Source organism: Physeter macrocephalus, chromosome 14 (genome assembly GCF_002837175.3).
Source record: "Physeter macrocephalus isolate SW-GA chromosome 14, ASM283717v5, whole genome shotgun sequence".
NCBI lineage: Eukaryota > Metazoa > Chordata > Mammalia > Artiodactyla > Physeteridae > Physeter > Physeter macrocephalus.
Genome location: NC_041227.1, coordinates 117777557 through 117800667, shown reverse-complemented (window position 1 = coordinate 117800667; position 23111 = coordinate 117777557). Strand labels below are relative to the sequence as shown.

The 23111-nt window shown below is 44.2% G+C and overlaps 1 protein-coding gene across 2 annotated transcripts; it reads left to right on the top strand.

The window, feature by feature from the left end:
- Nucleotides 1-1759: 1759 nt before the first annotated feature.
- Nucleotides 1760-21803, top strand: LSM12 (LSM12 homolog). 2 transcript variants are annotated; one of them, XM_007127958.2, is made up of 5 exons: nucleotides 1760-1967; nucleotides 3863-3996; nucleotides 17456-17565; nucleotides 18983-19109; nucleotides 20132-21803. In XM_007127958.2, the coding sequence occupies exons 1-5, from the start codon at nucleotides 1844-1846 to the stop codon at nucleotides 20222-20224; spliced, it is 588 nt and encodes a 195-aa protein (XP_007128020.1). In that variant the 5' UTR covers nucleotides 1760-1843; the 3' UTR covers nucleotides 20225-21803. The 2 variants fall into 2 exon arrangements, with proteins under 2 accessions (XP_007128020.1, XP_028354781.1); XM_028498980.2 differs by lacking the exon at nucleotides 3863-3996 and having other exon boundaries at nucleotides 1775-1927.
- The last annotated feature ends 1308 nt before the right edge of the window (nucleotides 21804-23111 follow it).

Below are 23111 nucleotides of genomic sequence, written 5' to 3'. Positions count from 1 at the left end.
TCCAGGTGAGGTCTTGCCTAGAGGCAGAGGTGAGGTGGGAAGAGACTGGTGAAGTTGTTCCTTCCTACCTCAAGCAACTTTGTTCTTGGAGAGTTTTTGAGGGGTGAAAATGAGAATGTAAATTTGGGTTCTTCTTGGAAAGAGATTAATTTCACTAATTAAAAAGGTGTGGGGAAAGGAAGCTGGATACAAATCTCATTTCGCTCCCTTGCTAAATGTTTTTCAATTGCCCCAAGGAAAAAGCCTAAATTTTCTTAGTCTTTGAAAGTTTGCTTGGCCTCTAGCCAAGACAACCGTTACCAGCCCAGTTCCACATTCTGTTTCATGATATTTCTGAGCTACTTTATGCTCCCTGAAATCACCAAGCTTTCTCCTTTTAGGGGTCCTGACGTCTGCAGTTACCTCTGCTTAGAACATGGCCACTCTTTCCCTGCTTGTCTTTCAGGTCTCAGATTTTTCCACTTCTTCCAGGAAGCTTTTCCTAACAGTGCCTGGCAGTCGTTTATGAGAACCTATAATCACGTTATATAAAAGGTGGAGTGGCAGTTACGTATGACTTGTTATGGGGTGGACGTGAAAGTTCTCTGGAAAAACCCAAGTATGAGGGAGCAGTATGTTTATTTCTATTACAATGATTGTACTAATATGGGCCCAACTTTAGGAAGTTGATGTCTCTTGCAAGGCAAGGAAACACTTTTGAAATTTGTTCAGGTTAAGTAGTGCCAGGACTGGCCCTTTGCCTCCCTCTCTTTGCCTGTCGTTACTCATACATGAGGCTCTAGAATTTCTTTAGTGGAAGGGTAGGTGGGTTAGGGATGGCAACTGGTGATGGTAGGGCTTGAAAATGCATCTGCATCGTACTTACATGTTAAGAAAACTGTTTCGTGTATTAGATAGTCAATAATGGGGGCCCCAAAACTCCTGCCCCAAGGCTCCCTTTGTCAATACCATTGCTCCTCATTCTGGCTCTTTGCCCGGTTTTCTAGAGGAGAGGGCAAGATGGGAGATGGGGAAGCATCTTGAGTTCCAACAGTGATGGGTGATCACGGAGGAACTACCATTTATTAAGGATCTACTACATGCCATGCATTTGTACACATTATCTCATTATCTCCCGCTCCTCTTAACTACTCTGTGAGGTATTATCTAATATAGCATAGCAGTAAATAGCACTGTCTTTGGAAACAGGTAGACCGAATCCTTGCTAGTTGTGCGACCCTGGACACAGTTTAGTCTAAGAGTTTCTTCCTCCGTAAAATGAGGATATTGATTCCTACATCAAAGGGTTGCTGGATGCTCAACAGGGATAATACAGAAGGAGTAAAAGAATCAGGCTTAGTAATTTGCTCAAGGTCATATAACTCAGTGGAATTCCGATTCCGTTTTAGCTAACTCTACAGCCAATGTTCTTTCCACTACCACTTTGTAGTTAGGAGTAATCGTTTTGAGCAAGTTTAGTTAAGTCTTCTGGGCCTCGGATTCCTCATTTGTAAAATATAGAGTTCATTCATCAAACTCTTGTGTCAAGGTGTGCACGTAATGGAGACTGCAGTTCCCTCCTCCCTCCCCTTTTCATTCCACGTAGGTCATTTATCTTTAACTTCTAAAATGGACCTTGCAAGCCTGTTACAGACCGGGCGCAGCCGGACAAACGTAATTATTCACATTCCTCTTTATTTCTTCTTTTCTCCTCATCCACCTAGGCTCCCGCCCCACCCAGTCCAGGCCACGCCCTAGCGTGTGACGTCAGCACGCCCCGTGCGTCGCGGCGCGGCGCTCACTGGGGGCCCGGCTTTCGCCCGCTGCTGCCGCCGCCGCCGCCGGCCGCGGCTGCTCTCCCAAGATGGCGGCTCCTCCGGGCGAGTACTTCAGCGTTGGGAGCCAGGTGTCGTGCCGGACGTGCCAGGAGCAGCGGCTGCAGGGCGAGGTGGTAGCCTTCGACTACCAGTCCAAGATGCTGGCTTTAAGTATCCTTCCCTGCGCGGAGCCCGAGGCCGGGCCGGCGTGTATGTGCGGCGGTGGGGGGGCGGGGGACGACGGCGGTGGCTGGGGCCCTCTCCGGGCCTAGGGGCGACCGGCTACCGCGGCGCCCGGAGCGCATGCGCACGGCCCTGAGCTCCCCTCCCCCTCTCGTGGGTCCCTCGGTCCGCCTTGGGGACCCTCGTCTCCCACCCCTTGTGGGAGCTGGGCCCCGAACGAGGGTGGGTGGGTGGAGGGGGGCTTGACACGCTGATGGCTTTTTGGGGGGAACGCTAGGAGAGGGGACACAGTAATCCGGAGAGGGGTGGTCGTGGGAGGGGGCTGGTGATTGGAGCCCGGGTGGGAGGGGGACGGGTAAAATCATGTGGGGAGGGGGTGTGTAGAGTAAGGAACTGCTAGTGAGTGGGACAAGGGTATGGAGTTCAGGAGGAGTTGTCCACTGATGGGATTTGGTCCAAGAAAGGGCGGTGGGGTGGTGACCAAATGGGCCTCGCCTGTTTGGGGGGAGAGTAACTGCAGGACAGAGTTTGTAGCAGAACTGGGGATAGGGGCTTGTTTTGCTGGTGCTTGTGTGTGCGTGGTGCCGCTGGGGGCAGGGAGTGCTGAATTTTCGGCTTCTCAGTGATTTGGAGGTTGCTGTTTGGGGGATATTTGTATTGGAAACCTGGTCTAGAGAGAGGACCACGTTTTTCAGGGGCTTATGTATGGATGTGTGGGTTACAGGTGAAAGAGTAAACTGTCTTCTCTTGTCAGCCCAGCACATGGAGTCCTGACTTCTCCATAGCAGTAGCCTTCCCTTTTGAATGTGTCAGTGTTTAACAGAATGGAAAAGGTGGTCTCTTTCTTTGGGGTGGAAGTGATTTCTGAATTACTCCAGGAAGCTCAGTCGTGGAAACAGAATACTACCTGGTTGTAATAAATGTGCCACCCCTTCCCCTTTTATTTGAGCCACAGGTGGGTTTATTTGGATTTTTTTTTTTTAAGAGTAATCTCTTATGGCACCTTTCAAAAGGAAGTTTCTTACTGAGTCTGCTGCTGCCTTTGACTGGCAAGTATTTTAATTCATTTAACTACTGGTGTGGATTTGTAGCTTAGGAAGATGTCCTTTGAAACTAATTACAGCAAGAACTGTTGCGGGGGTTTTTTGTTTTTGTTTTTTAAACACAAGACTTCATACCTGGACCATTACATTAGTGGTTTTACATTAGTTTTACATTGGTTTTACATTAATGTACATTTTACATTAGTGGTTTAGTTGGAAGGGTTTCAGAATGAAGAATTACTCTACCTTTATTTGACATACAGTATGCTTTTGAGAAATGGTTGGAGAATGAGTGAGTGAGTGAGTGAGTGAATGAATGAATGAATGAATGAATGAATGGGTTAGCTAGCTGGGTCACCTTGAGTGAGCTTCCTTTCCAGTGTTGTAGTTTTCTCCTGTGCAAAATGGGAAATCTCAAATCTGAAAAAGAGAAAAGAGCACTGTTCGGATATAGGGAGTATTATACCAAGAACAGAAAGTACTTGCTCTTCAGTGTGGTTCATTAGGTTCAAGACAAACAATATACATAACGGCATTAAAACTGTATTAAGCCTCTTCATAAGACCGGTAAAGAGAAGGTGCCAGAAACACTGTTGAGGCTTCCAGTTTTGGATTGTGTTTGGCTTTGAAAAGCTTGAGATCTTTTGGCGATGGGGTTGTGCGGCAGGAAAGTGACAGGCAGAGATTTCCTGAGGAGAGGTGTGATTCTTGTGAGGCTCCCTCTCTTGCTTGTGGCACACCTTTTACACAGGCCTTGGGTGAATTGTGTTTTCCATGCCCCTTTGGGATGTGTCAGTTCTCTGCTTGCCCCTATTTTCCTTAACTTTATTTTTTCACCAGAATGTCCCTCTTCCAGTGGAAAGCCCAACCACGCAGACATCTTGCTCATAAACTTACAGTATGTTTCAGAAGTGGAAATAATTAATGACCGAACAGAAACCCCTCCTCCCCTAGCTTCACTCAATGTTAGTAAGGTAAGGACTTGAGGGCAGTTCTGGTTCTCCAAAATGATGGGAAATTTGAGTCTCATTGACTCTTGGTGGTACATACATTGTCCATTGTTTGTTTTTCATTTTTTTCAGTGATTTACAATTGCTTGTTTTGATATATTTTTAAAAAAATATATCAGTTGAACTGTTCTCTTCATTCCTGGGTATCTTCAGAAGATTTTAAGAAATGTCTTAATGCCCAAATAGAGAAATAGGGTTCAGAGCTGGCTTTTGTCCTTTGTGAAAGAGGGCTCCCCCCACCCCCGCCGCAACCTGCAGTCCATGTGTGAACTTCCAGTGTTGGGAGGGTTGGGTAGGGGCGTTGCTTCTGAACCTCCTGAAATTGTGTATGTGTGCACATGAGAATATATGTTTCCTGGGTGAAGATTTGGAATATTTTTTTAGATTCTCAGAGGGATTAATGACCTACAAAAATTTGAAAACCACTGCCTTAGAGCTTTGTTTTTGTCTTTATGTTTGAATTTCGAGGTCTAACAAAATTAGAGTTTTAGGATATTTTAATCTTGGATGTACAAATTGGTCTCTGGGAACCCTCAAATAACTTTCCTGATACTTTAGTTCTTTTAGCCAAAGTTCATGTTGATCAATAATAGTAATACCCCAAGCCCTGTTATAGCCTTTGCTGTCCCCTGTACTTGGAACACCCTTTCAGAATGACTGGAGCCATATCCATCAGGAGTCAGTTTAATGGCACTTCTTTCAAGAAGTCTTCTCTGATCACTCAGGCTATAGTGATTTGCCCCCATTATTCTCTCTTACAGTACCTTAGCCTTCAGAGATAAGGTGACATATCATTTATAGTCCAATCTGGGACATTTTCGAGAGTAAAGAGGGGGGTGCTTTTGTTTTACACCAGGGCAAGTATAGATTGGTGTGTCCTGGGCAAATTGCGACTTAAGGTTACCCTCTTCATAGCTTTTTTGTAATTATAATTGTATATCGTTTGTTTACTTTTCTATCTAACCAAAATTTGTTTTGTGGGGATCAGAACTATACCTGTTTCGTTCATCACTAAATATAGAGAGCCTTGCACAGAGTAGGTGCTTCGTAAGTACTTGTTGAATGAATAAGTTAGGCCTTCAATTTTCATAACTGTTGCCTTTCCTTAAGTCTCTTGAATTAGTGTGGAAGTTTTTTTCCCTGTATAAGAGTATTGTAATAATGTATATTCTTTTGCCTCTCTTGAGAATGTAGTGTGTTTGCTACAATTCAGCAAAGCAGGGAGACACTCAGGCAGCTGAGGAGAGGGACTGAGGCTGGCAGAATGCAGTTACCTCAGATCTGGAGCGCCCTTCTTTCTAGATTCCAGGGAAGTGCCTCACTTTTTTTTTTTAACTGATGTCTGAGGACAGATTCAGAAGGGTCTTGGGTTTCATACTAAAGGCTGTTGCATACAGAATGTCCCATTCTTAGACTTACAGATTTTTGGAACACTGGCTCAGTCCTCCTATTAAAGTATAGGTCGTCTTTGGATGATCTTCTGTTAGCAGAAGAGATTATTTATTTATTTTATTTTTGGCTGCGTTGGGTCTTCGTTTCTGCGTGCGGGCTTTCTCTAGTTGTGGTGAACGGGGACTACTCTTCATTGTGGTGCGCAGGCTTCTTGTTGCGGTGGCTTCTCTTGTTGCGGAGCACGGGCTCTAGGCGCGTGGCTTCAGTAGCTGTGGCACGCGGGCTCAGTAGTTGTGGCACGCGGGCTCAGTAGTTGTGGCTCGCAGGCTCTAGAGGGCAGGCTCAGTAGTTGTGGAGCATGGGCTTAGTGGCTCCGCGGTATGTGGGATCTTCCCGGACCAGGGCTCGAACCTGTGTCCCCTGCGTTGGCAGGCGGATTCTTAACCCCTGTGCCTCCAGGGAAGTCCCCAGAAGAGATTTTAAAAGTTTCAAATAAAATAGTTTATGCCTGGTATGTTGAGGGTGAAAAGGGCTCTAAGTTATCCTTTAGTGTTTGTAGGGTATGAGAAGTTTGTCAACAACCTTTCGTGAGTAGTCGAGGAAAGGTTATCTGAAAGAGGGATGATTTTCTCAAATTTAAAAGATACAGGATTCTGCTCTTATGACCACCAGGTGCCACCATTTATCTGTGAGGGGCTGGAGTGGTGTGGGTGGGACTGTTAAGTGGGAGCTGTTGAGAAGCAATTCTTTTCTTACATTTGACTTAAAGTATAAATAGTTCTTGGTTATTAGTTTGCGGATTATCTTTGCCTTTAGGGTTTTGCTTTTCTGCTGGTCAGTTGTCTACTAGCATTAATGTAAACTAGTTGTTTACCCACTCTTTCAAGAAAGCAGCTGGAAGTAATAGGTTGTGGAATACCAGAAATCTTTACTTTTCTTACTTTGTGGCCTGCTTGCCAAGTCTTGAAAAAAGAGTCAGAAACTGAAGACTAAAATTAGGTTGGAGGGCTATCTTTGGGTTTCATTTATTCATTCTTCATTGGTAGAGTTGTTTATGAATAAGCTATATTGGTTTTCCCTTGAAACCAACCTTTGAGGATGCTTTGTGATTCTTCCTGAGGGCTCTTACTGTTACTGAAAACAGCTAATCTGGGCAACTACATGTCGCTTGAATGACATGAAAAGTTCATCTCATTTAAGAGCATGAGCTTGAGTTTTTTTTTTTTAGGATGGAGGATTGTTTAACCGTTTTAGAAGGGAACTAAAGTGCCTTGAAATCCCTGGAAGAAAACTGTTGATACTTGCAGTCTAGGGAGCACTACCTGTGTACTCCACTTGCAGTGGAAGATAACATCACATGATGGCTCATCTTGCTGACATAGTAAGTGCTCTGTTTAATTAAACCTGTTGATATAAACCGGATATTTACTCCGACCCAGCAGGAAATGGAATAGAAGGCCTTTTAAAGGAAATATTTAATTCCAGACCAACTAGAGATGGTGTGAACTAGCAATTCTTGGAGATGAGCTTGTTTTGCTTTTGGTTGGCACTTTCACTTCAGGCTAAGATGTCCTATGTCTGTCCACAGCAGTGAGATGTAAGAGGAAGCTTGGAAGAGGACAGTGGGGTCGCAGAAGGTGGAAGTTTTGAATGTCATTTTATCTTCTCCACAGTAACATTGTACCCTGTAAAATTGTTTCGAATTTCCTGGCTGTAAAAGTACAACAGCACACCAAAGCCAATCATAAGTGAGGTTCAGGTTATTCACCATGTGGCTTATTAGTTTTCTGTCACGAGGAAGGTTTAAATATCGCCTGAGGATGAGAGCCCAGGGTCTGCATGGTAGGGTGAAGTAAAGTGTTTCTTAACAAGTTCCTTTGAATTGACTCCACATTTTGTTCTCTGGGGATAAAGATTGCCCGTGAGTTAGCAGTGCTCTCAGATGATTTGGGACATGTCAGTATTAACAGAGTTCTCTTTTATGTAGCATTTATCAAGCATTTACTGAAAATTATTTTGTGCAAGGCATTGTGGTAAGCTCTGTTGGGGACCATACCTTACATTTTTCTAGGGCTTTACAGTTTACAAAGAGCTTTGACACATCTTAGTTCATTCTCAAAACCATGCTTTGTGATCTTTAGAGTGTATTCTTTTCCTTTTAGTTTAAGAGGTGGGAAGATAGGCTTATCAGTTTAAGTGACTTGTTCTAGGTTATGTGGCAAGTAGTGTGGGAACTAATATTTTTACATGCCACCCTCTGAACTAGTAATCGGTAGACATCTCGTTTAATCCTAACAATAGTTCTTACGGTGTGGGTACCATCACCGTCTTACAGAAGGGTAAACTGAGTCACAGAGAGGATGAGTCACTAGCTTAAGGTCATTCAACTAGTAAGTGATTGAGCTGGGATTTGAGCTCAGGTCTGATGTTTTGATGGCAAAGTCCCATGTTTTTTATGCTTCTGTTTGCTTACCCAAGGAACTTATAGAGTAGGTTGGTGACATGAAATGAGTATGCAGATATCTATAATCCTAAGTAATATTTCTGAGTGAAGAGAAACATCTGTGTTGTGTGGTCAGGAGCAGAATGGTCTAGTAGAAAGAACATTGGAACCAAGTGGATAAGTCTTTAAAGTCACTTCTCTGCCTCTTAACCTTGCTGAGCATCAGCTTTCTCACCATAGAGATGGGATCATGTTAGTACCTATCTCATAGAGTTGTTTGGAGGATTAGGTCAAGTTGACCAGAGTTGGCAGATGTTAGTCCTGTTCTCCCGCATTAGCTATGTGCAGCCAATTGATGTTCCTTGAATTATGGTGTAGGAGCAGGATTGGGGGAGAGGGACAGTATGACAAAGGGAAGCAGCCAAGAACATTGGCACTGTTCCTGTGGCAGTCTTTTCTGATACTGGATCTGACATTCACTCAGATATCAGAACTTGCCAACCCGAGACTGGGGAAAATCAAAATTATATTGGATACCTCTTGTTGTGACCAGAATTAACGTGAATTTCCAGGGCAGTGTTATCAAGTGGCATAATTAAGTGAACACTCGCCTGAGTACTGGAGGTTAGTGTGAGCAGTCACAGAACCTAAGAGGTTGTGCTTTCAACTCCTAAGACTTTTAGGAAAAAACTCGCTGAGACAGCCAAGGCAAGTGACATGTATTCATTTGTTTGGATAAATGCCTCCAGTGCATCGAATGACATGTAAGTCTTCTTTTCACTTTGCTGATTTGGAGAAGACTTTCTGGAGGAGATGCTTGTATGTTGTGCAGGAGGCAGGAGAAGGGACAAAGCATGGAAAAGTGAACACCACAGATGAGGCATCTACCTCTCTTACCAAACCACTGCCTGATTGATCAGCCTGTTTTGAGTATTTATTACCCATTTGTACCTTACTAACCAGCAGTGAGTGATTAAATGGAAGAAGAACCAGGAAGAAGAGATTCAAAGAGCTTTTCATCAGCACCTGGTAATGAAGAATGAGTTTGCTGCCTTTGGATAAAAATGATACTTGGGAGATTGGTCTTGGAGTGGAAGGGCCTGGGAAGGCTGAGAAAATGGAAGAGTCACAAAGTTCACTTTTGAAAAGAACTGATGTCATTGCTTCCCTTTAGGTATGATGTCACACAGGGAAGAATTGACTTGGTTTTTGTTTTGAGTTCTAACCAGCTTGAAAGCTAAGATTTAGCATAACCTTACGGCTTTCTGTTGATGTGAGGGATAATCCTCAAGTATGAGTAAATTCCTGGGGTCATTGGTAGCTACTACATTGGGGCTTGTGTTCATGGACCTATCCTGTTAGCTGAGACCTTGACCATATCTTGACTCTAATGTGTTGAGGTATGGAGTTATCACCAAGTAGAATCAGATGACTTGACCACCCTATGTTTAGGTATGTATATATTAGTAAAAGGTAGAATGTGTTCATATTATGAAAGTGGAAGGGAAATAACTTGTCTAGGGAAGGCAAGACTTTTTTTGTCAGATAAAATTGTTCTGGCTTCTAGAAGCGACATGTAACCTACTGGCTCACTTGATTAGAATATATTGTCAAGGCCACAGTCCCAGGTTAGAGTCCACCAGTAAGTTTTGCACCTGACTCTGAGCAGACAGCTGCTTCCTCACAGAAGTGTCATGAAGATGCAAGCAAGTGTGGGGTGAAGAGGAAGAACCCGTCATTGCTGAGTAACAGGGACACAGTAAGTAGTGAGTGGTGTGAGATGAAAGCAGAGAGGTAGAGTGATTGACTGGCATTTTAAAAATCACTAACCTTTGAAAGAGATCACATTTGGTGGCATTCAAACATTGGGGTCAACCTGATAACCATAGTAGGGGGTACAGCGTTCCAGGCTAGGGCTCATGACTCACTTCAGGCTATAGTGCATGGCAGCCAGCTGACTTGGTGGAGCCCTCCTCAGGTCAAGAGTTTGGTTCGGAAAGGGGCTTTCCTGACATCACAGAGGTGTGGGGAGAATCGTCATTGTGAAAAGACAGATTGCTCGGCCCAAGTGACTGGCAGAGATGTGCCATAGGTGTGTTGTTGCAGCCACCTCTGCATTCTATCTCTTTGACACAGAGACGATTCAAAATAAGCACTTTACTGATAGCTCAGTGGTAGTATCTCTTACAGTGTTAAGAAAGGGGCATTCTAACTGGTTTAATTTTCCTGGCAGAGATCAGGCTTGGGGGGAAGAAAAAAACAAGTGGTGCAGTCAAGTTCTAGCATTGGAATTTAAGGCTAGCTTAGATAAATACCAGAAACTACCCTGGGGAGTGAAGCAAATTGTACATGAACTAGGAAGTTGAAGGATCTATATACCATGCCAAAAGCTAACAGGACAGTGTGGTAGAATGGGGGCAGTCTGAAGAACTGGGTTCTTTTCACAGCTGGGCTGCTAAGGAATTGTTGTGTGACTGTGTTTTAGCCACTTAACCATTGGGAACTGTTCTGTGAATCTCTGATAGTCAAGGTTTCTTTTCCTTTGATCTGACTTCCCTCTCTCTCCCCCTCCCTTCCTGGTGCTGGGAATGTCAGCATGATTAAGATACTGCTTTTGCCCTCAAAAATCTCATGTTTGGGAGTGGTGAGAGACAGCAGCATTTAACTTTTTGCAGGGGGGCAGCAAACCTTTTCTGTAAAGGGCCCAATAGTAAATATTTTAGGCTTTGTGGGCTATACGTTCTCTGTCACAACTGTCAACTTTGCCTTTGTCGCAAAAGCAGCCGTGGGTGATATGTAAACAGATGGTCATGGTCGTTCCAATAAAACTTAACTAAAACAGGTGGTTGTCTGAGTTTGGCCCACAGGCTGTAGTTTGCCAATCCTTGGCTTAGAGTAGAACATTTTAAGAAAGCCTTCTCAGATGTAACAGTGGAGTAGGGTCTTGAAGAATAAATCACAATTCATTAGGTAAAGGGAGGGAAGTTAAATGGAATCAAGCTGATTTGGATTGATTTCAGTTTGTCCATCTTTGCAATTTAAAAACTTTTGCTGTTCTGTCAGTGAGCTAAACTGGTGGCAGTTCTTAGAAATGAGGGAAGGGACTAGTTAAGTGCCAGTATTGGTGTTAGATGTATATCTTACAGAACTCCAGTAACAACCCTTTAGGATGGGCCCCCATGAATGGACTAAGGCTCAAGAGAGGTGATGCATCTTGCTCAGATTCATGCAACTAGTGAGTGGTAGGTAGGGGTTTGAGCTGGAATCTCTTTTGTTTGGGTGGGGGGGCAAGGGAGTGGCTTTTCTTTTTTACTTTTCTTTTTCTGCCCTCTTCAGAGCCCAGGAAACGACAGCACATGGTTCTTTCACTATCTCTGAATAAAAGCAACTCTTTATTCTATAAGCAAAGCCCCCATTTTGGCACATAAAGTGCATTTTCCAACTTAATATTCCAGTTATATTTTGGAAGTTATTCTGTTAAGGATTTATAGCCTCTCTAGCAGCTCTTACAGAAAGCAGAAGAGAGAGAGAGAGCCCTGAGCTCATTGGCTAAAGGAAGGTTGGATTATATGAATTTTTTTTGAAATAACCCACAAACCACCTTCTCTGTACTAATAATAATGATGTTATAATAATATTAACAGCTAATATTTGTACAGTGCTTTACAACTCACCTAGTGCTTTCACCCATGTTATCTCCCTTAATCCTCACGGCCATGTGTGAGATGGCAAATTTGAGCGTGTACTCTCACAGATAGGTTGCTGAGGTCAAATTTCAGTTTATATCTGCGCCAGTTTTTTTTCCTGGCAGAGTCCTGTGGAGGTTCCACAGCAGTGCTGGTGTCAGGGTCTTGGGACTAGGAAATTACCCTGTTGGTGTCCAGGAGGTTTAGCTGTCTTTTGTAGCTGTGAATAGTGTTTGTTGACATAATTACAAATAACCAAGAAAAACTATTGACTTTGCTGGCAACTAGTTTTTGTTCTAAGCCTGGTGAAGTATAAAACTTTGCTTATAGCGTGTACTGACTGACTTGAGGCTGGCCTGTATTGCACGACAGCAATATGGTGGTCAGAGCCTGGAGACTGAGGTGGCACTGTGGCCCCTGGATTTGCAAGGGTGTTTTTTCTTTTTTTTTTTTTTTTTTTTTCTTTTAAATATCTTTATTGGAGTTTAATTGCTGCATGGTGTTTTTCATCAGAGCTCAACGCTCTCAATGTACCTTAACTTTCTACTGCAGAAGACTTGCTTGACTTAGCTTCTCTAGTCTTGGCACATCAGAAAATGATGGGTTCAGGGAATACATTGGCCTGAAATGCTTTCTCACACAGGATCTGTTTTCTTAAAAGCATTCCTATGAATTACCTTCAACCAAAGAAATAAAGGATGTCCTTGAGGTTTAGGGTGAGACTGGAACCCTTTTCAGAAAACAGAGGCCCTTCACTAAAAGGCAGACAATTGTGTTCTGTACAGAGGACATTGATGGAAATGTCAGAATTCACTGATAAAAAGAGAAGATGGCAGCTGAGGCTTAAAATGTTTTCTCTTTTATAAAACATTTTCTTTTACATTCAAATTTATAAGTGTATTTTCAACATTTCTCTTATTTCTCTTAGGTGGAACTATTTGAGTATAGTGCAGAGTTCAGAATGCAAGCTCTGGAGTCAGACTGTCTGGGTTCAAATCCAGACTCTCCCACTTTTGACTTGGTAAACTTGGGCAAGTCCATCTGTTAAGTTGGAGAAATTTTAGTCCCTATTTCACAGAATTGTTGGGAAGATTAAACATTTAATACATGTAAAGCATATAGCTCCGTGTATTGCGTGGAGTAATTTCTCACTCAACAAATTAGCTCTTAGGATTTTAGTGTTCACTGCCAGGCCTCTAGGACTCTACTGTTCCCCTGTTTGATTCAGTGTTTTGGTTTATTGTTATGTATTCTGGGACATGACTTCAAGCAGGGTTCTCTTTTTGAGTTCCCAGCTATCTGAGGTTGTAAAGAACAGTATTTTATTAGAAACTTTCAGACAAGAGCTTTCAGCCAGGGAGCAGGAAGACTTGGGGATATTGATAGTTGGAAGAAATATATATATATATATATATATATTTTTTTTTTTTTTTTTTAAATAACTTTATTTAATGAATCTCATATTGATGAATATGTGGGTTATTTTGGGGTTTTCATATTATTCATCTATCTCAGGTTACTTTTTAAAAAATTTATTTATATTATGTATTTATTTTTGGCTGCGTTGGGTGTTCGCTGCTGTGTGCGGGCTTTCTTTAGTTGCAGCGAGCGGGGGCCACTCCTCGTTGCTGTGCGTGGGCTTCTCAGCACAGTGGCTCCGCTTGTTGCGGAGCATGGGCTCTAGGCATGCGGGTTCAGTAGTTGTGGCTCACGGGCTCTAGAGCACAGGCTCAGTAGTTACGACGCACGGGCTTAGTGGCTCCGCGGCATGTGGGATCTTCCCGGACCAGGGCTCGAACCCGTGTCCCCTGCATTGGCAGGCAAATTCTTAACCACTGCGCCACCAGGGAAGCCCCAGAAGAAATATTTTTGAGCCTGCTTGTTGCTAGCCAAGAATGAGGGCTTTCCAGGAGTGCGCCCCAGAATTGAAACAGCAGGAGCAAGCGTGGGCCCTTAAGACGACAGTGGTTCTTGGCTGCTTTGGTCTGCCATCCCTCAGCCTCCATCAGGCCTTGCAGGCAGCACTGCCAGTTCTGGGCAGCAGCTGCAGTGCTTCCTAACCCCTCTGTGAGGGCAGCTGGTTGGAAGGCCCGAATACAGAGGGAAGACAAACCAAGAGTGGCTCAGTGGAGTCAGTAGGTCACATCCAGCAGGTTCGTCTCTGGACTTTGCTTCCCTTGTTGAATCAGCTGTCACAGCCTGTTAAATACTTGCAGTAGGAATCCCTCTGGATTCCCCACAGCACCTGTGCTTTCCTGGTCTGGGTATGTGGAAATAAGATGGCTCAGCTGGTTACCAAGTAACAAGATGAGGTTATAACAAGATGCTTGGATTATGTTGTTGTGGCTGCTTCCTCTTCTCCATGTCACTGAGTGCAGGAGGAGAGATGTGTTGTCACTGTTCACTGATTCACTCACTCGAGGGTTACCCAGCAGCAGGCATGACTAGAAGCCTTTTAATATTGACGTGGTTTGGAGTCAAGTTCATGCACTTTTCTTTGTTGCCCACATCAAGATGCTATATATAAAATGGCCAAGAGAGGAAGAACTGGTTAGTAGACAAGGAATGAATGTTTTCACTGGGAATTGTGCAAAATAAAAGGAGAGGTAGATAAATGCAGGTTGTCTTGGGCAGTTATTTCAATTAGGCCACATGTACATTAGTAACATGTATTTGTAGGTTTGTGCTTCTCAGTTTGCCTGAACCCAGTGTATTCTTAAAGTTGGTGCCTTTAACATCATGATTCTAACCAGTTAGTGCTTCAGTTTTGATTGGAAGAGAGGCCAGCAATTAGCATGCTTGCATTGAAAATGAATGTAGTATGGTGATAGTTATTGAATTTAAAAACTGCAGTCCTGATGACCCTCCGAAGCCTAAAAGGCACACCCTACACCTTCTCTGTTGGGGACAGCTTTTATTGGTTCTCTCTGGCGATTTGACAGTAACCATAAACTTATTAACTTGGAGTAACTGGACCATTTATAGATATGCATTAGTTTACAAAAATATGATGTGGGGAAATGTAGAGCTACAGCTAACTTGAGGGTAGAGTGATAGTCACTTGCTTTACAAAAGGAGACTTATCCACATTTGTCATGGGTTTTCAGGAACATGTGTGAAAAGAGCAGGGTAATCTCCCTTCCCTTCTCACCCCAATTTTGAGAAGAAACATTTCTAGATTCTCTTTGTGAAGGTAATCTTCCTCATGCCTGATAGATGCAGTTCTCTGTGGGAGAAATCTACCCCATTTATACAGCTTCTTGGTGAAAGCAGATCTCTGTAGCTGAATATTAGGTTTAAGCATTTTCAGATTGCCATGAAAGTACCGTTCATAAACTGGCAGCTGGAGGCTTCAGGGTTTGCTGTGAATCCAAATCCCCAAAGCACAACCCCAAAGCAGGTACAGGTAGAGTAGTTGAGGATATTGGGGCAAATTGAAATAGTCAGCTTACACTGATTTCTGCTAACTTTTCCAAGGCTCTCCCTTGTATCATTTAGCATTTGGGATCAGTCTGCACTATGGGTTGAGATGGAGAGTCATCTAGTCCATTCTCCTTTGCTTTCAGACCCTTCAGAAGAGATTGTACAACAGGTATTTGGTGGAGGTCGGGGGTGGGAGTGGCTAGGGTGTATTTTGAAATCATTGTTCTATAACCATTGTGTTGATTTTACTCAGGCTGTCTAAACAGATCACTTGTGGCTGAGATTTATATCCATTTTACTCTGCCTCTGGCAAAAATTCAAAAGTAGTGGTTCTTCCAGCCTTCCTGCCCCTCCCCAACCCCAGCTTAATTTGTCAGTTTCATTCTTAAATATTCTGCATGGATGCCTGCTTTTCCTGGGCCAACTCTTGTCTTCCTGAATGGGTGCTGTTACTATCTAGGCAACACAAGCTTTATAGAAGCAGCGTTGTCTGACCCAACATTGGGAGATGTTTTTGGTCTTCAGGGATAAATATTTTAAAAAAGACCTCAAAGTGAGACCCTTCTGCCTGCTCATGGGGTAAACATCTGCCTGACCACTAGCCACTTCTCAGGAGCTCTGCAGGAGCTTGGTTAATCCAAGGGAGCTCTGCTTCCCTCCAGTTTTCCTTTCTTTCCTTGGAGACTTCAGATTTTCTTCAGGATTGTTTGCAAAGTGAGACTCAAGGAAACTCCTTGTTACTAGGGTTTTCTTGGTGACCAAGTAAGCTTTGCTTGTTGGTGCTTAAAATACACCCCTAGCAGTCCTCGTTTCGTAGAAACGGAGCGCTTTCAAGCCACGAGGCTTCCTTGCTGCCGTTGGGGTTGCCAGTGCTCAGGGGAATGCTGTCAGCCCTGTGCATCTCCTTCTCTGTAAAGCTGTAGCCTGGTGGGGCCAGAATGGCAGGACCTGGCTTGAAAGATCGTTTATTTACTGCTGCTGTATTTGTCTCTCTCCATGTCCTGGGGACCAAGTGAAAAGGGAGCTCTGGCTTTAAATCACTGCAGAGTTTTGGCCTTTCTTCCCCCTTTTACCTAGGGAGTCGGAAGTGACAGCATGTATGAGCTGCGCTCATACCCCCTCCTCCCTCAGACAGTCTGTGAAACTCAGAGGCAGTTGAGACTCCCCAGTTACCCTAACCTGATTGAAGGCCTCCTTTTCTCTTCTTCATAGTCAAACCCACACTTAATAAAGTGCTTCATTTTACCAACAATTAGACACTTTGCTTATTTTTCCCCCTGTAGAACTATGTTTGGCTTATGGTTTGAAAGGTCACTGTTAAAGCAGAATATGAATGTTTAAGAATTTCAAGCATCTAGGTACTTTGGGAATGTGCTGGAGGTATTATCTCTCTTTGCATTTAAGGAGCTGGTATTTGGGGACAGGTTGGGTGTTCTCATGTGTATGTTTGTGCATATGTCTTTAGTATGCTGCAGCATCAGTATACTAAGTATATGTTCTTGTTCATGGATCTGAAAATCTCCAAGTCATTTATTTGACTTTCAGATGCATTATCTGCCTCTCGTGTAAACCATCAGTGTATTTGTTTTGTCTTCCACTCGAATTTGTACTTCTGTAGTCTAGCAACCAGTAGTGTGGGGTGGGGACCAGAAATGTATTAGAGGGGCAGTAGGGATAGACAGGATACCCACCCCTGCTGAGAGCGATTTACTAGATTTGAGTAGACCTACTAGATTTTACTACAATTCTTGATCAGTTTGTGGTTGTTCCACTAGAGGGCAGTTGAGGAACAGACACGAGGTAGAATGCAGACCATTCCTTTTTTTAAAGAGCATAGTAGCTATAGCCCAAGTCGAAGGTGGACAGTATCCATGGTTAGGTTTCCTGGAGTCCTGGCTCCCCATGTGAGTACAGATAATCGTACTAGAATGGTTGAGTCTTTAGAACTTCAAATCCTGGTCTTTGAAGGTGTGGTGGACATTTATTTCTCAACCTGAGGCTCTAGCACAGTAGCTGATAAAAATTCTTAATTCTTTCCTTTCATAGAAATGTATGCATTACTTTTTATCTCTGACCACCACTTTCCATCAGGTAGCCCCCCCCCCCCGCCCCAGTCATACTCTATAACCTTGCCCTGCTCTATTTTCTTCCTAGCAGTTAGCCCTGTCTGAAGTTATCTTGTTTGTCTTTGTTTACAGTCAGTCTCCCCTGCCCCCTTCTGTGCTGTATCTCTAGCTTAGTACAGTGAATGTCTGGCACATGGTAGGCATTCAGTAAGTACTGGAAGGAACGGATGTTTGCCAGGAATAACAGTAACTTGAGGTATATTGTGTGTGTTTTTGTTTGTTTCACTTTTGATCTCTGAGAAAACTGAATCTACCCAAACCAGTCTTTTCCAGCATCTTTTCCTCAACTTAGGTCCTGAAGGAAGGATGAAGGTGAATGCTTTTCTGAGTCTCTTTCCTTTCCCCCACCCTAGCTTGCCAGCAAAGCACGGACAGAGAAGGAGGAGAAGCTGAGCCAGGCCTATGCAATCAGCGCTGGTGTCTCCCTAGAGGGCCAGCAGCTCTTCCAGACCATACACAAGACGTGAGTTGGGGGGAGCATAGGGGTCCCTTGCCCCGGGGGTGATGCTGCCTGGCTGTGCTGTCTGGTGGCTGATTTGGGGGTAGTTGTGTTTATGAATGTCACAAGCGAAGCTGGGTAGTGTGTTGGCAGTACCTCGGCTTCCAGGGATGTGGTGCTTGTTGCCTTTCTATATGGTAGAATGGTGTAATCTCCAACAAGTTGTCTGCTCTGGGCTTCAGTTTCTTCATCTGTAGAACTTAGTTTTGGATTAGAGTATCCCTAAGGGTCCCTTCCAGACCTAGTATTCCAGAATTTAGAACTAGTGATTTCTTTCTCTTTTATTATTTTGATCTTGTACCTTTCTCTAAAAGCTGACGCAGTTTTATTAAGGGAAAGTTATATCTGTCTCCCTCTTCCCAATTATATATTGGGGTGAACATAGGGAGTTAGGGAGAGCAGAAGGCCACCTTATTACCACCTCATAAAAGACATTTTGTCACAGCAGAAGTCATTTGACTCTCCACTAGCTTCCCTAGCTGCTGAAAAACTGAAACATTTGACACTCCCCCTTCCTCCTGCTGCCTTCTGTTACCCTATTTAACCACCTGAGTCTGGTGCACAGATGGTAGCTGGCATCAGAGCTGTTTGAGGCCGTGGTGTGAGTATCTAAGCATTTACAGGTATGTGAAGGAACTCTCTTAGCAGTGGCAGCTGCCCTAGTTTCCCCCAAGTGTGAACTGGGATGGATTTTCCCAGTCTGGCAAGTTACCCAGCTGCCTGATAATTGAGAAGGGCCAGTTTGAGGAGCAGCTATCATTTCGGGTGGTGGGGAGCAGGGTACAGATTGCAATATGATGGGGAGTTTGTTCTGTCTTTTTAAAGGTACCATTTCCCCCTAGGCCAAAGGTTGGCAAACTGCAGCCAGTGGGCCAGATCTACTCATTTGTTTATGTATCATCTGTGACTGCTTTTGAGGTACAGCAGCAGAGTAGTTGTGACAGAGATTGTATGGCCTGCAAAGCCAGAAATACTTGCTGTCCGACGCTTTATAGAAAAAATTTGCCAACCCCTGCCCTAGGCTGCTATTTAAATTGAATCTAGTGGCCTGAGCCTAGCTGTTTATTTGTAAGTCAAATTAGTTTGGACTTCTGAGGCTGCCACCAAGTTTTCTGTAGTTCTTCAGGTGCCTGATGCTTCAGAATAACTCTTCTGGACCATCCTTGGAATAAGTGTGCATTGGTTTCATTGCTTTTCCTAGCCAGTGGTGCCCAGGAAATGTTTCTTGGCTACTTCTCCCTATGGGCTGATGGCAACCAGTTATTGGCTGAGTGGTGAGCTGGGAACTTGGGGTTAGCTTTCTGGAGTTATTTATTCATCAGGCAGGAGGTGTGGGATGCCCTGCAAGAGGTAACTTTCACCTGCTCTCTTCTCCTTCCAGCATTAAAGACTGTAAATGGCAAGAAAAAAACATCGTAGTCATGGAAGAAGTTGTTATTACACCCCCATATCAAGTGGAAAACTGTAAAGGCAAAGAGGGGAGTGCACTGAGCCATGTACGCAAAATAGTAAGTAAAGGAGCCGTGAAACCTTAGGGAGAGGATGATTCCTCAGGCTTCTCCCCTCCAGCCTCAGGGCAAGACATTACGCCGCAGTCCCTGCCCCCCCCCCTTTTTTTTTTTTTGCGGTATGCGGGCCTCTCACTGTTGTGGCCTCGCCCGTTGCGGAGCACAGGCTCCGGATTCGCAGGCTTAGCGGCCATGGCTCACGGGCCCAGCCGCTCCGCGGCATGTGGGATCTTCCCGGACCGGGGCACGAACCCGTGTCCCCTGCATCGGCAGGCGGACTCTCAACCACTGCGCCACCAGGGAAGCCCCCTGCCCCTTTAGACACAGCCAGACTGTGAGCAGCCCTGCCTGATCACCCTGCCTCCCTGCACCATGGTGCTCTGCAGCCATGGCTTGGACACTCTTGGGGGGGGGTGTGGAACCACTGGGCAGTGCAGAATAAAGCGAGTGGTCAACCCCATGTCCTCTGCAGTGTGGCTTTTTGGAATTATCCAGACCATTCCATGATACTGCGTCTGAACCCAGGCAGGGTTCTTCTCGGGAAGGGCTGGTTGGTGTACATCAGTGGCTGTTGGAGTCTGTGACCCTTCCATGTGTCATCTGACTTTCTAGATTGAGTTGCAGCATTTGTAAAAACAAACTGAGCATTGAGAGACCAACATTGTGGATGTAAAAAGTTTTAAGACTGTAATTCCCCACCAGCTTTTCATTCTGCGCTTGTGTAAGGAGGGGAGAGGAAGTTTGGGTCATAATAATCTCCATTCATACTCTACTTTGTAGATTCCCCTTCTTTTAGACAGTCTTAGCTGAAGCTGCAAAAAAATGTGGCTGAAACAAGAGGACCCCCCCACCCCACCCCGCCAGCTATCTTGTTGGGAAGGCCAGCAGACAGCAAGGGCAGAGGTGCTGAATAATCCACGAGCTAGACAGCCAGGATGGGCTGTTGAAGTCTAGAGTGAACTGTTTGGGAGGCCTTGTGTGCCCATCTCTTTTTCTGATCTAGGCTGACTGGTCTCTTTCAGGTTGAAAAACATTTTAGAGACGTGGAAAGCCAAAAGATACTGCAGCGTTCACAAGCCCAGCAACCACAGAAGGAGGCTGCCCTGTCATCCTGAGTCCACACATACAGAGGACTCTTCCAGCATCCAGCCAAGGAGGCGATGGTGGTGGCTTCAGCGGAGGCAGGCCGGGGGAGGGAAGGGATTCTATATTTCCTGTTGGCTCTTGTCAACAAAGGGTCAGCATTTCCAAATCTTAGACTTGAACAAACAAAACACCCAACAGAAAAGAACAAGAGAATAATTTAAAAGTTGAATCATTACTTGACTAACAGACTTCGGTCCACCATGTCCTTTTCACAGCCCCCTTCTGGAACAGTCACCTTGTTAATTTTATTTTTGAAAATTCCTTTCCTGCTCTGCCCTTTCACCTCTGACTTTCCTTTCCCAGTCTGTCTCTGCCATTCTGTTTTTATAAGTGGCTACACTTGCCTTCTGAGTGATTGAAAGAAACTTTTACATCTTCTCTTCCAAAATAAAAGTAACAAGCTGACTGTGATACTTAAGTTGAGACTAGAGCAGCAGACAGAGGTCTCACTTTAAATTTTTCCTTTTTTTTTTTTTTTCTTTTTTTGCACAGGGCATGGCTTGAATTAGTTTTATTTTTCTTAACTTTAAATATATATATGAAAATATATATTAAAATGTTCTCTAAATATTTTCTGCTTCTTGCAGGTCTCTTTTTACTAGATCATGGCCGCTCTTCCCACCTCATCCCTCTGAAAAAATAAAAGTGTATTGTCCTCCCCACCACCCATAGCCAGGCAACTAACTTGACTTAGTTCACAGCAAGAACCTCCTGCAGCACTTTGTAGAACCGGTGTATGCAGATGGGATCTGGCCTTGAGGGTTCCTGGTAGCTTTTTAGTCTTTAACTGTATGTGTACCAGTCTCACATTTGGCAAAAACCTCAGGATTCTCCCTCTGCCTTTGTCTTACTTCACGGTACTAGAAGAACTTCCTCACCACTCTCCTGTCTCCTAGATGGGAGCGTCCACTGCCCTTTCTCCTGTGCCCTCTGCAGGAAGAACTATTTTGCATGGCACATCTCAGCTCCTTCTCGAAGGATGGTTTTCTTTCAAGAGAAACCTGGAGTCTACCTATTCCGACCTCTCTTTAAGTCTGTATCCAGAGCCACTAGCCCAGGAGAAAGCTTGGGTGACCTATCATTTCTCTTCTGCCAACCTCCTGCTCTTAAGCCCTTCCCTACCCCCGCTTAAGTTTTACAAGCTTATGACAGTTTGTATGTGCTCAGCCGATGGGCAGAAAACCTGGGAAGAATTTCTGGACTTTAGCCCACCGGTTTGTCTGGTTTGACGAACCTGCTGAGAGTTAAACTGGCACCCATTGCCTCTGTGCCTGCAAGGCGGTCAAGTGGGTAGAGTGTGCCACCATCTGAATATCAGGCACCGTGGCGTGGGAGGTGGGTGATGCTCATGTGACTGGCTAGAGCTTTGGGGGTGGGGTGGGGGTTAACTACTATTGCTTTGGCCATGATCTCTTTCCCCTTCCTTTTTTTTTTAATTAAATAAATGGATCAAAATTAAATAATTCAAGCCCTGCCTTCAAAATGAAACTTTTTTTTTTTTAGTATTGTTTAGCAAAAACAATAAAACCCAAATTTTTTTAACCATCACTCATGTCTCGGGTTTGTGCGTGCTTTAGAGGCCCCAGAGGGAGGGGTCTGAGGATGTGTGTGTTTGGTTTAAGCTTTCCCTTTAAACTCTCTGCTTCCTACTCTTTACCCTCTCTCCTTCTACCACTGAGAACTCATCCAGAAAACAGTGCCAGTTATATAAGTTAAGAAGGGGATCCAGGGTTGGGAGCTGCATGTAAGTGGAGTAGAGGAAATAAAGGGGGTGGGTACATACATGAGACCATTTGTTACAGGACTGTTTGGGGGAAAAATGAGAGAAGACTGAGAAGTATGCTTTCATATCACCTGCCATTGGCCAGAACTTGATTTAAAGTACCAAGCCTTTGATTTAGTCCGCATGGAAATGTAGACTTCTGGAGAAGATGAAAGAGGGAGAAGAGAGGCGCCCTTGCAAGGTCTAGAAAACCTGAGAGATGCGATTAAAGAAGTGAATGTGGTTAATGGGAAATGGCAATCCTGGAAGGAAGCTCTGTGTCACGTGTGCCACGTCATCACTTTCTCCCCATTGGTCTCTAGGTCTGTGAATGGGAGACAGTGGGTACCAACTGTTTCTGGTAGGAAGCACTTTTGACTCTTTGGTTTTAGTTCATGAAATGATGTGGGGAAACTTTGAGCAATTCAAGAGGTGGAGTTAGTATGGTGGGAAAGACATGCAGTGCGGAAGGAAGAACAAAGGCTTTGGAGACATAAATAGTTAGCTTCAAATTCTCACACTTCCATTTCCTCGCTTTTTGACTGTGGATAAGTCATTTTATTTGTCCAAGCTTTAGTTTCCCCACCTGTAAACATGAAACTAATGCTCATCTCCTAGAACTGATGTGAAGGGTTAAATAAGATATTTAAAATGCTTAATACTTAGAACGTACTCTGTAAATGTTAGTATACATGTCAGCTTGGTCCTGGGGTTGTTAAATCTGGAGATGAGACTGAATTAGCTGGTTTTCAGAAGCTCCAGCTTTGTTTGAGGAGTCTTTGTTTAGATGCCATTTTAAGTGAGGCTAATATGTAAAACATTTGAGCAGAGATGGGGGCCTTGGAGCCCTGCCCTCTCAGTCTCTTACAGATCTCATCCCTACCTCTTCCCTGAAGTCTCTGAGAAGTTTCTTTGATTATAATTTGAAAACCACTCATTTTACAGAAGGTGAGTGGGTTCCACCAGGGCTAAGTGACTTGTTTAGAATACTGCCGCTGCCCACAGTGGCAGAGCTGGAACAAACCCCAGGCTTTATGCACTTGTGGGCTCCTAGTGCTTCCCTGTGACTTTACCAACTGATGGTATGTGTATTG

Coding starts and splice junctions, on each gene's coding strand:
- LSM12 (XM_007127958.2), top strand. CDS start 1,844: ATGGCGGCTCCTCCGGGCGAGTACTTCAGCGTTGGGAGCCAGGTGTCG. Junction 1,968..3,862: donor GTCCAAGATGCTGGCTTTAA/GTATCCTTCCCT, acceptor TTTTTTCACCAG/AATGTCCCTCTTCCAGTGGA. Junction 17,566..18,982: donor TTCCAGACCATACACAAGAC/GTGAGTTGGGGG, acceptor TTCTCCTTCCAG/CATTAAAGACTGTAAATGGC.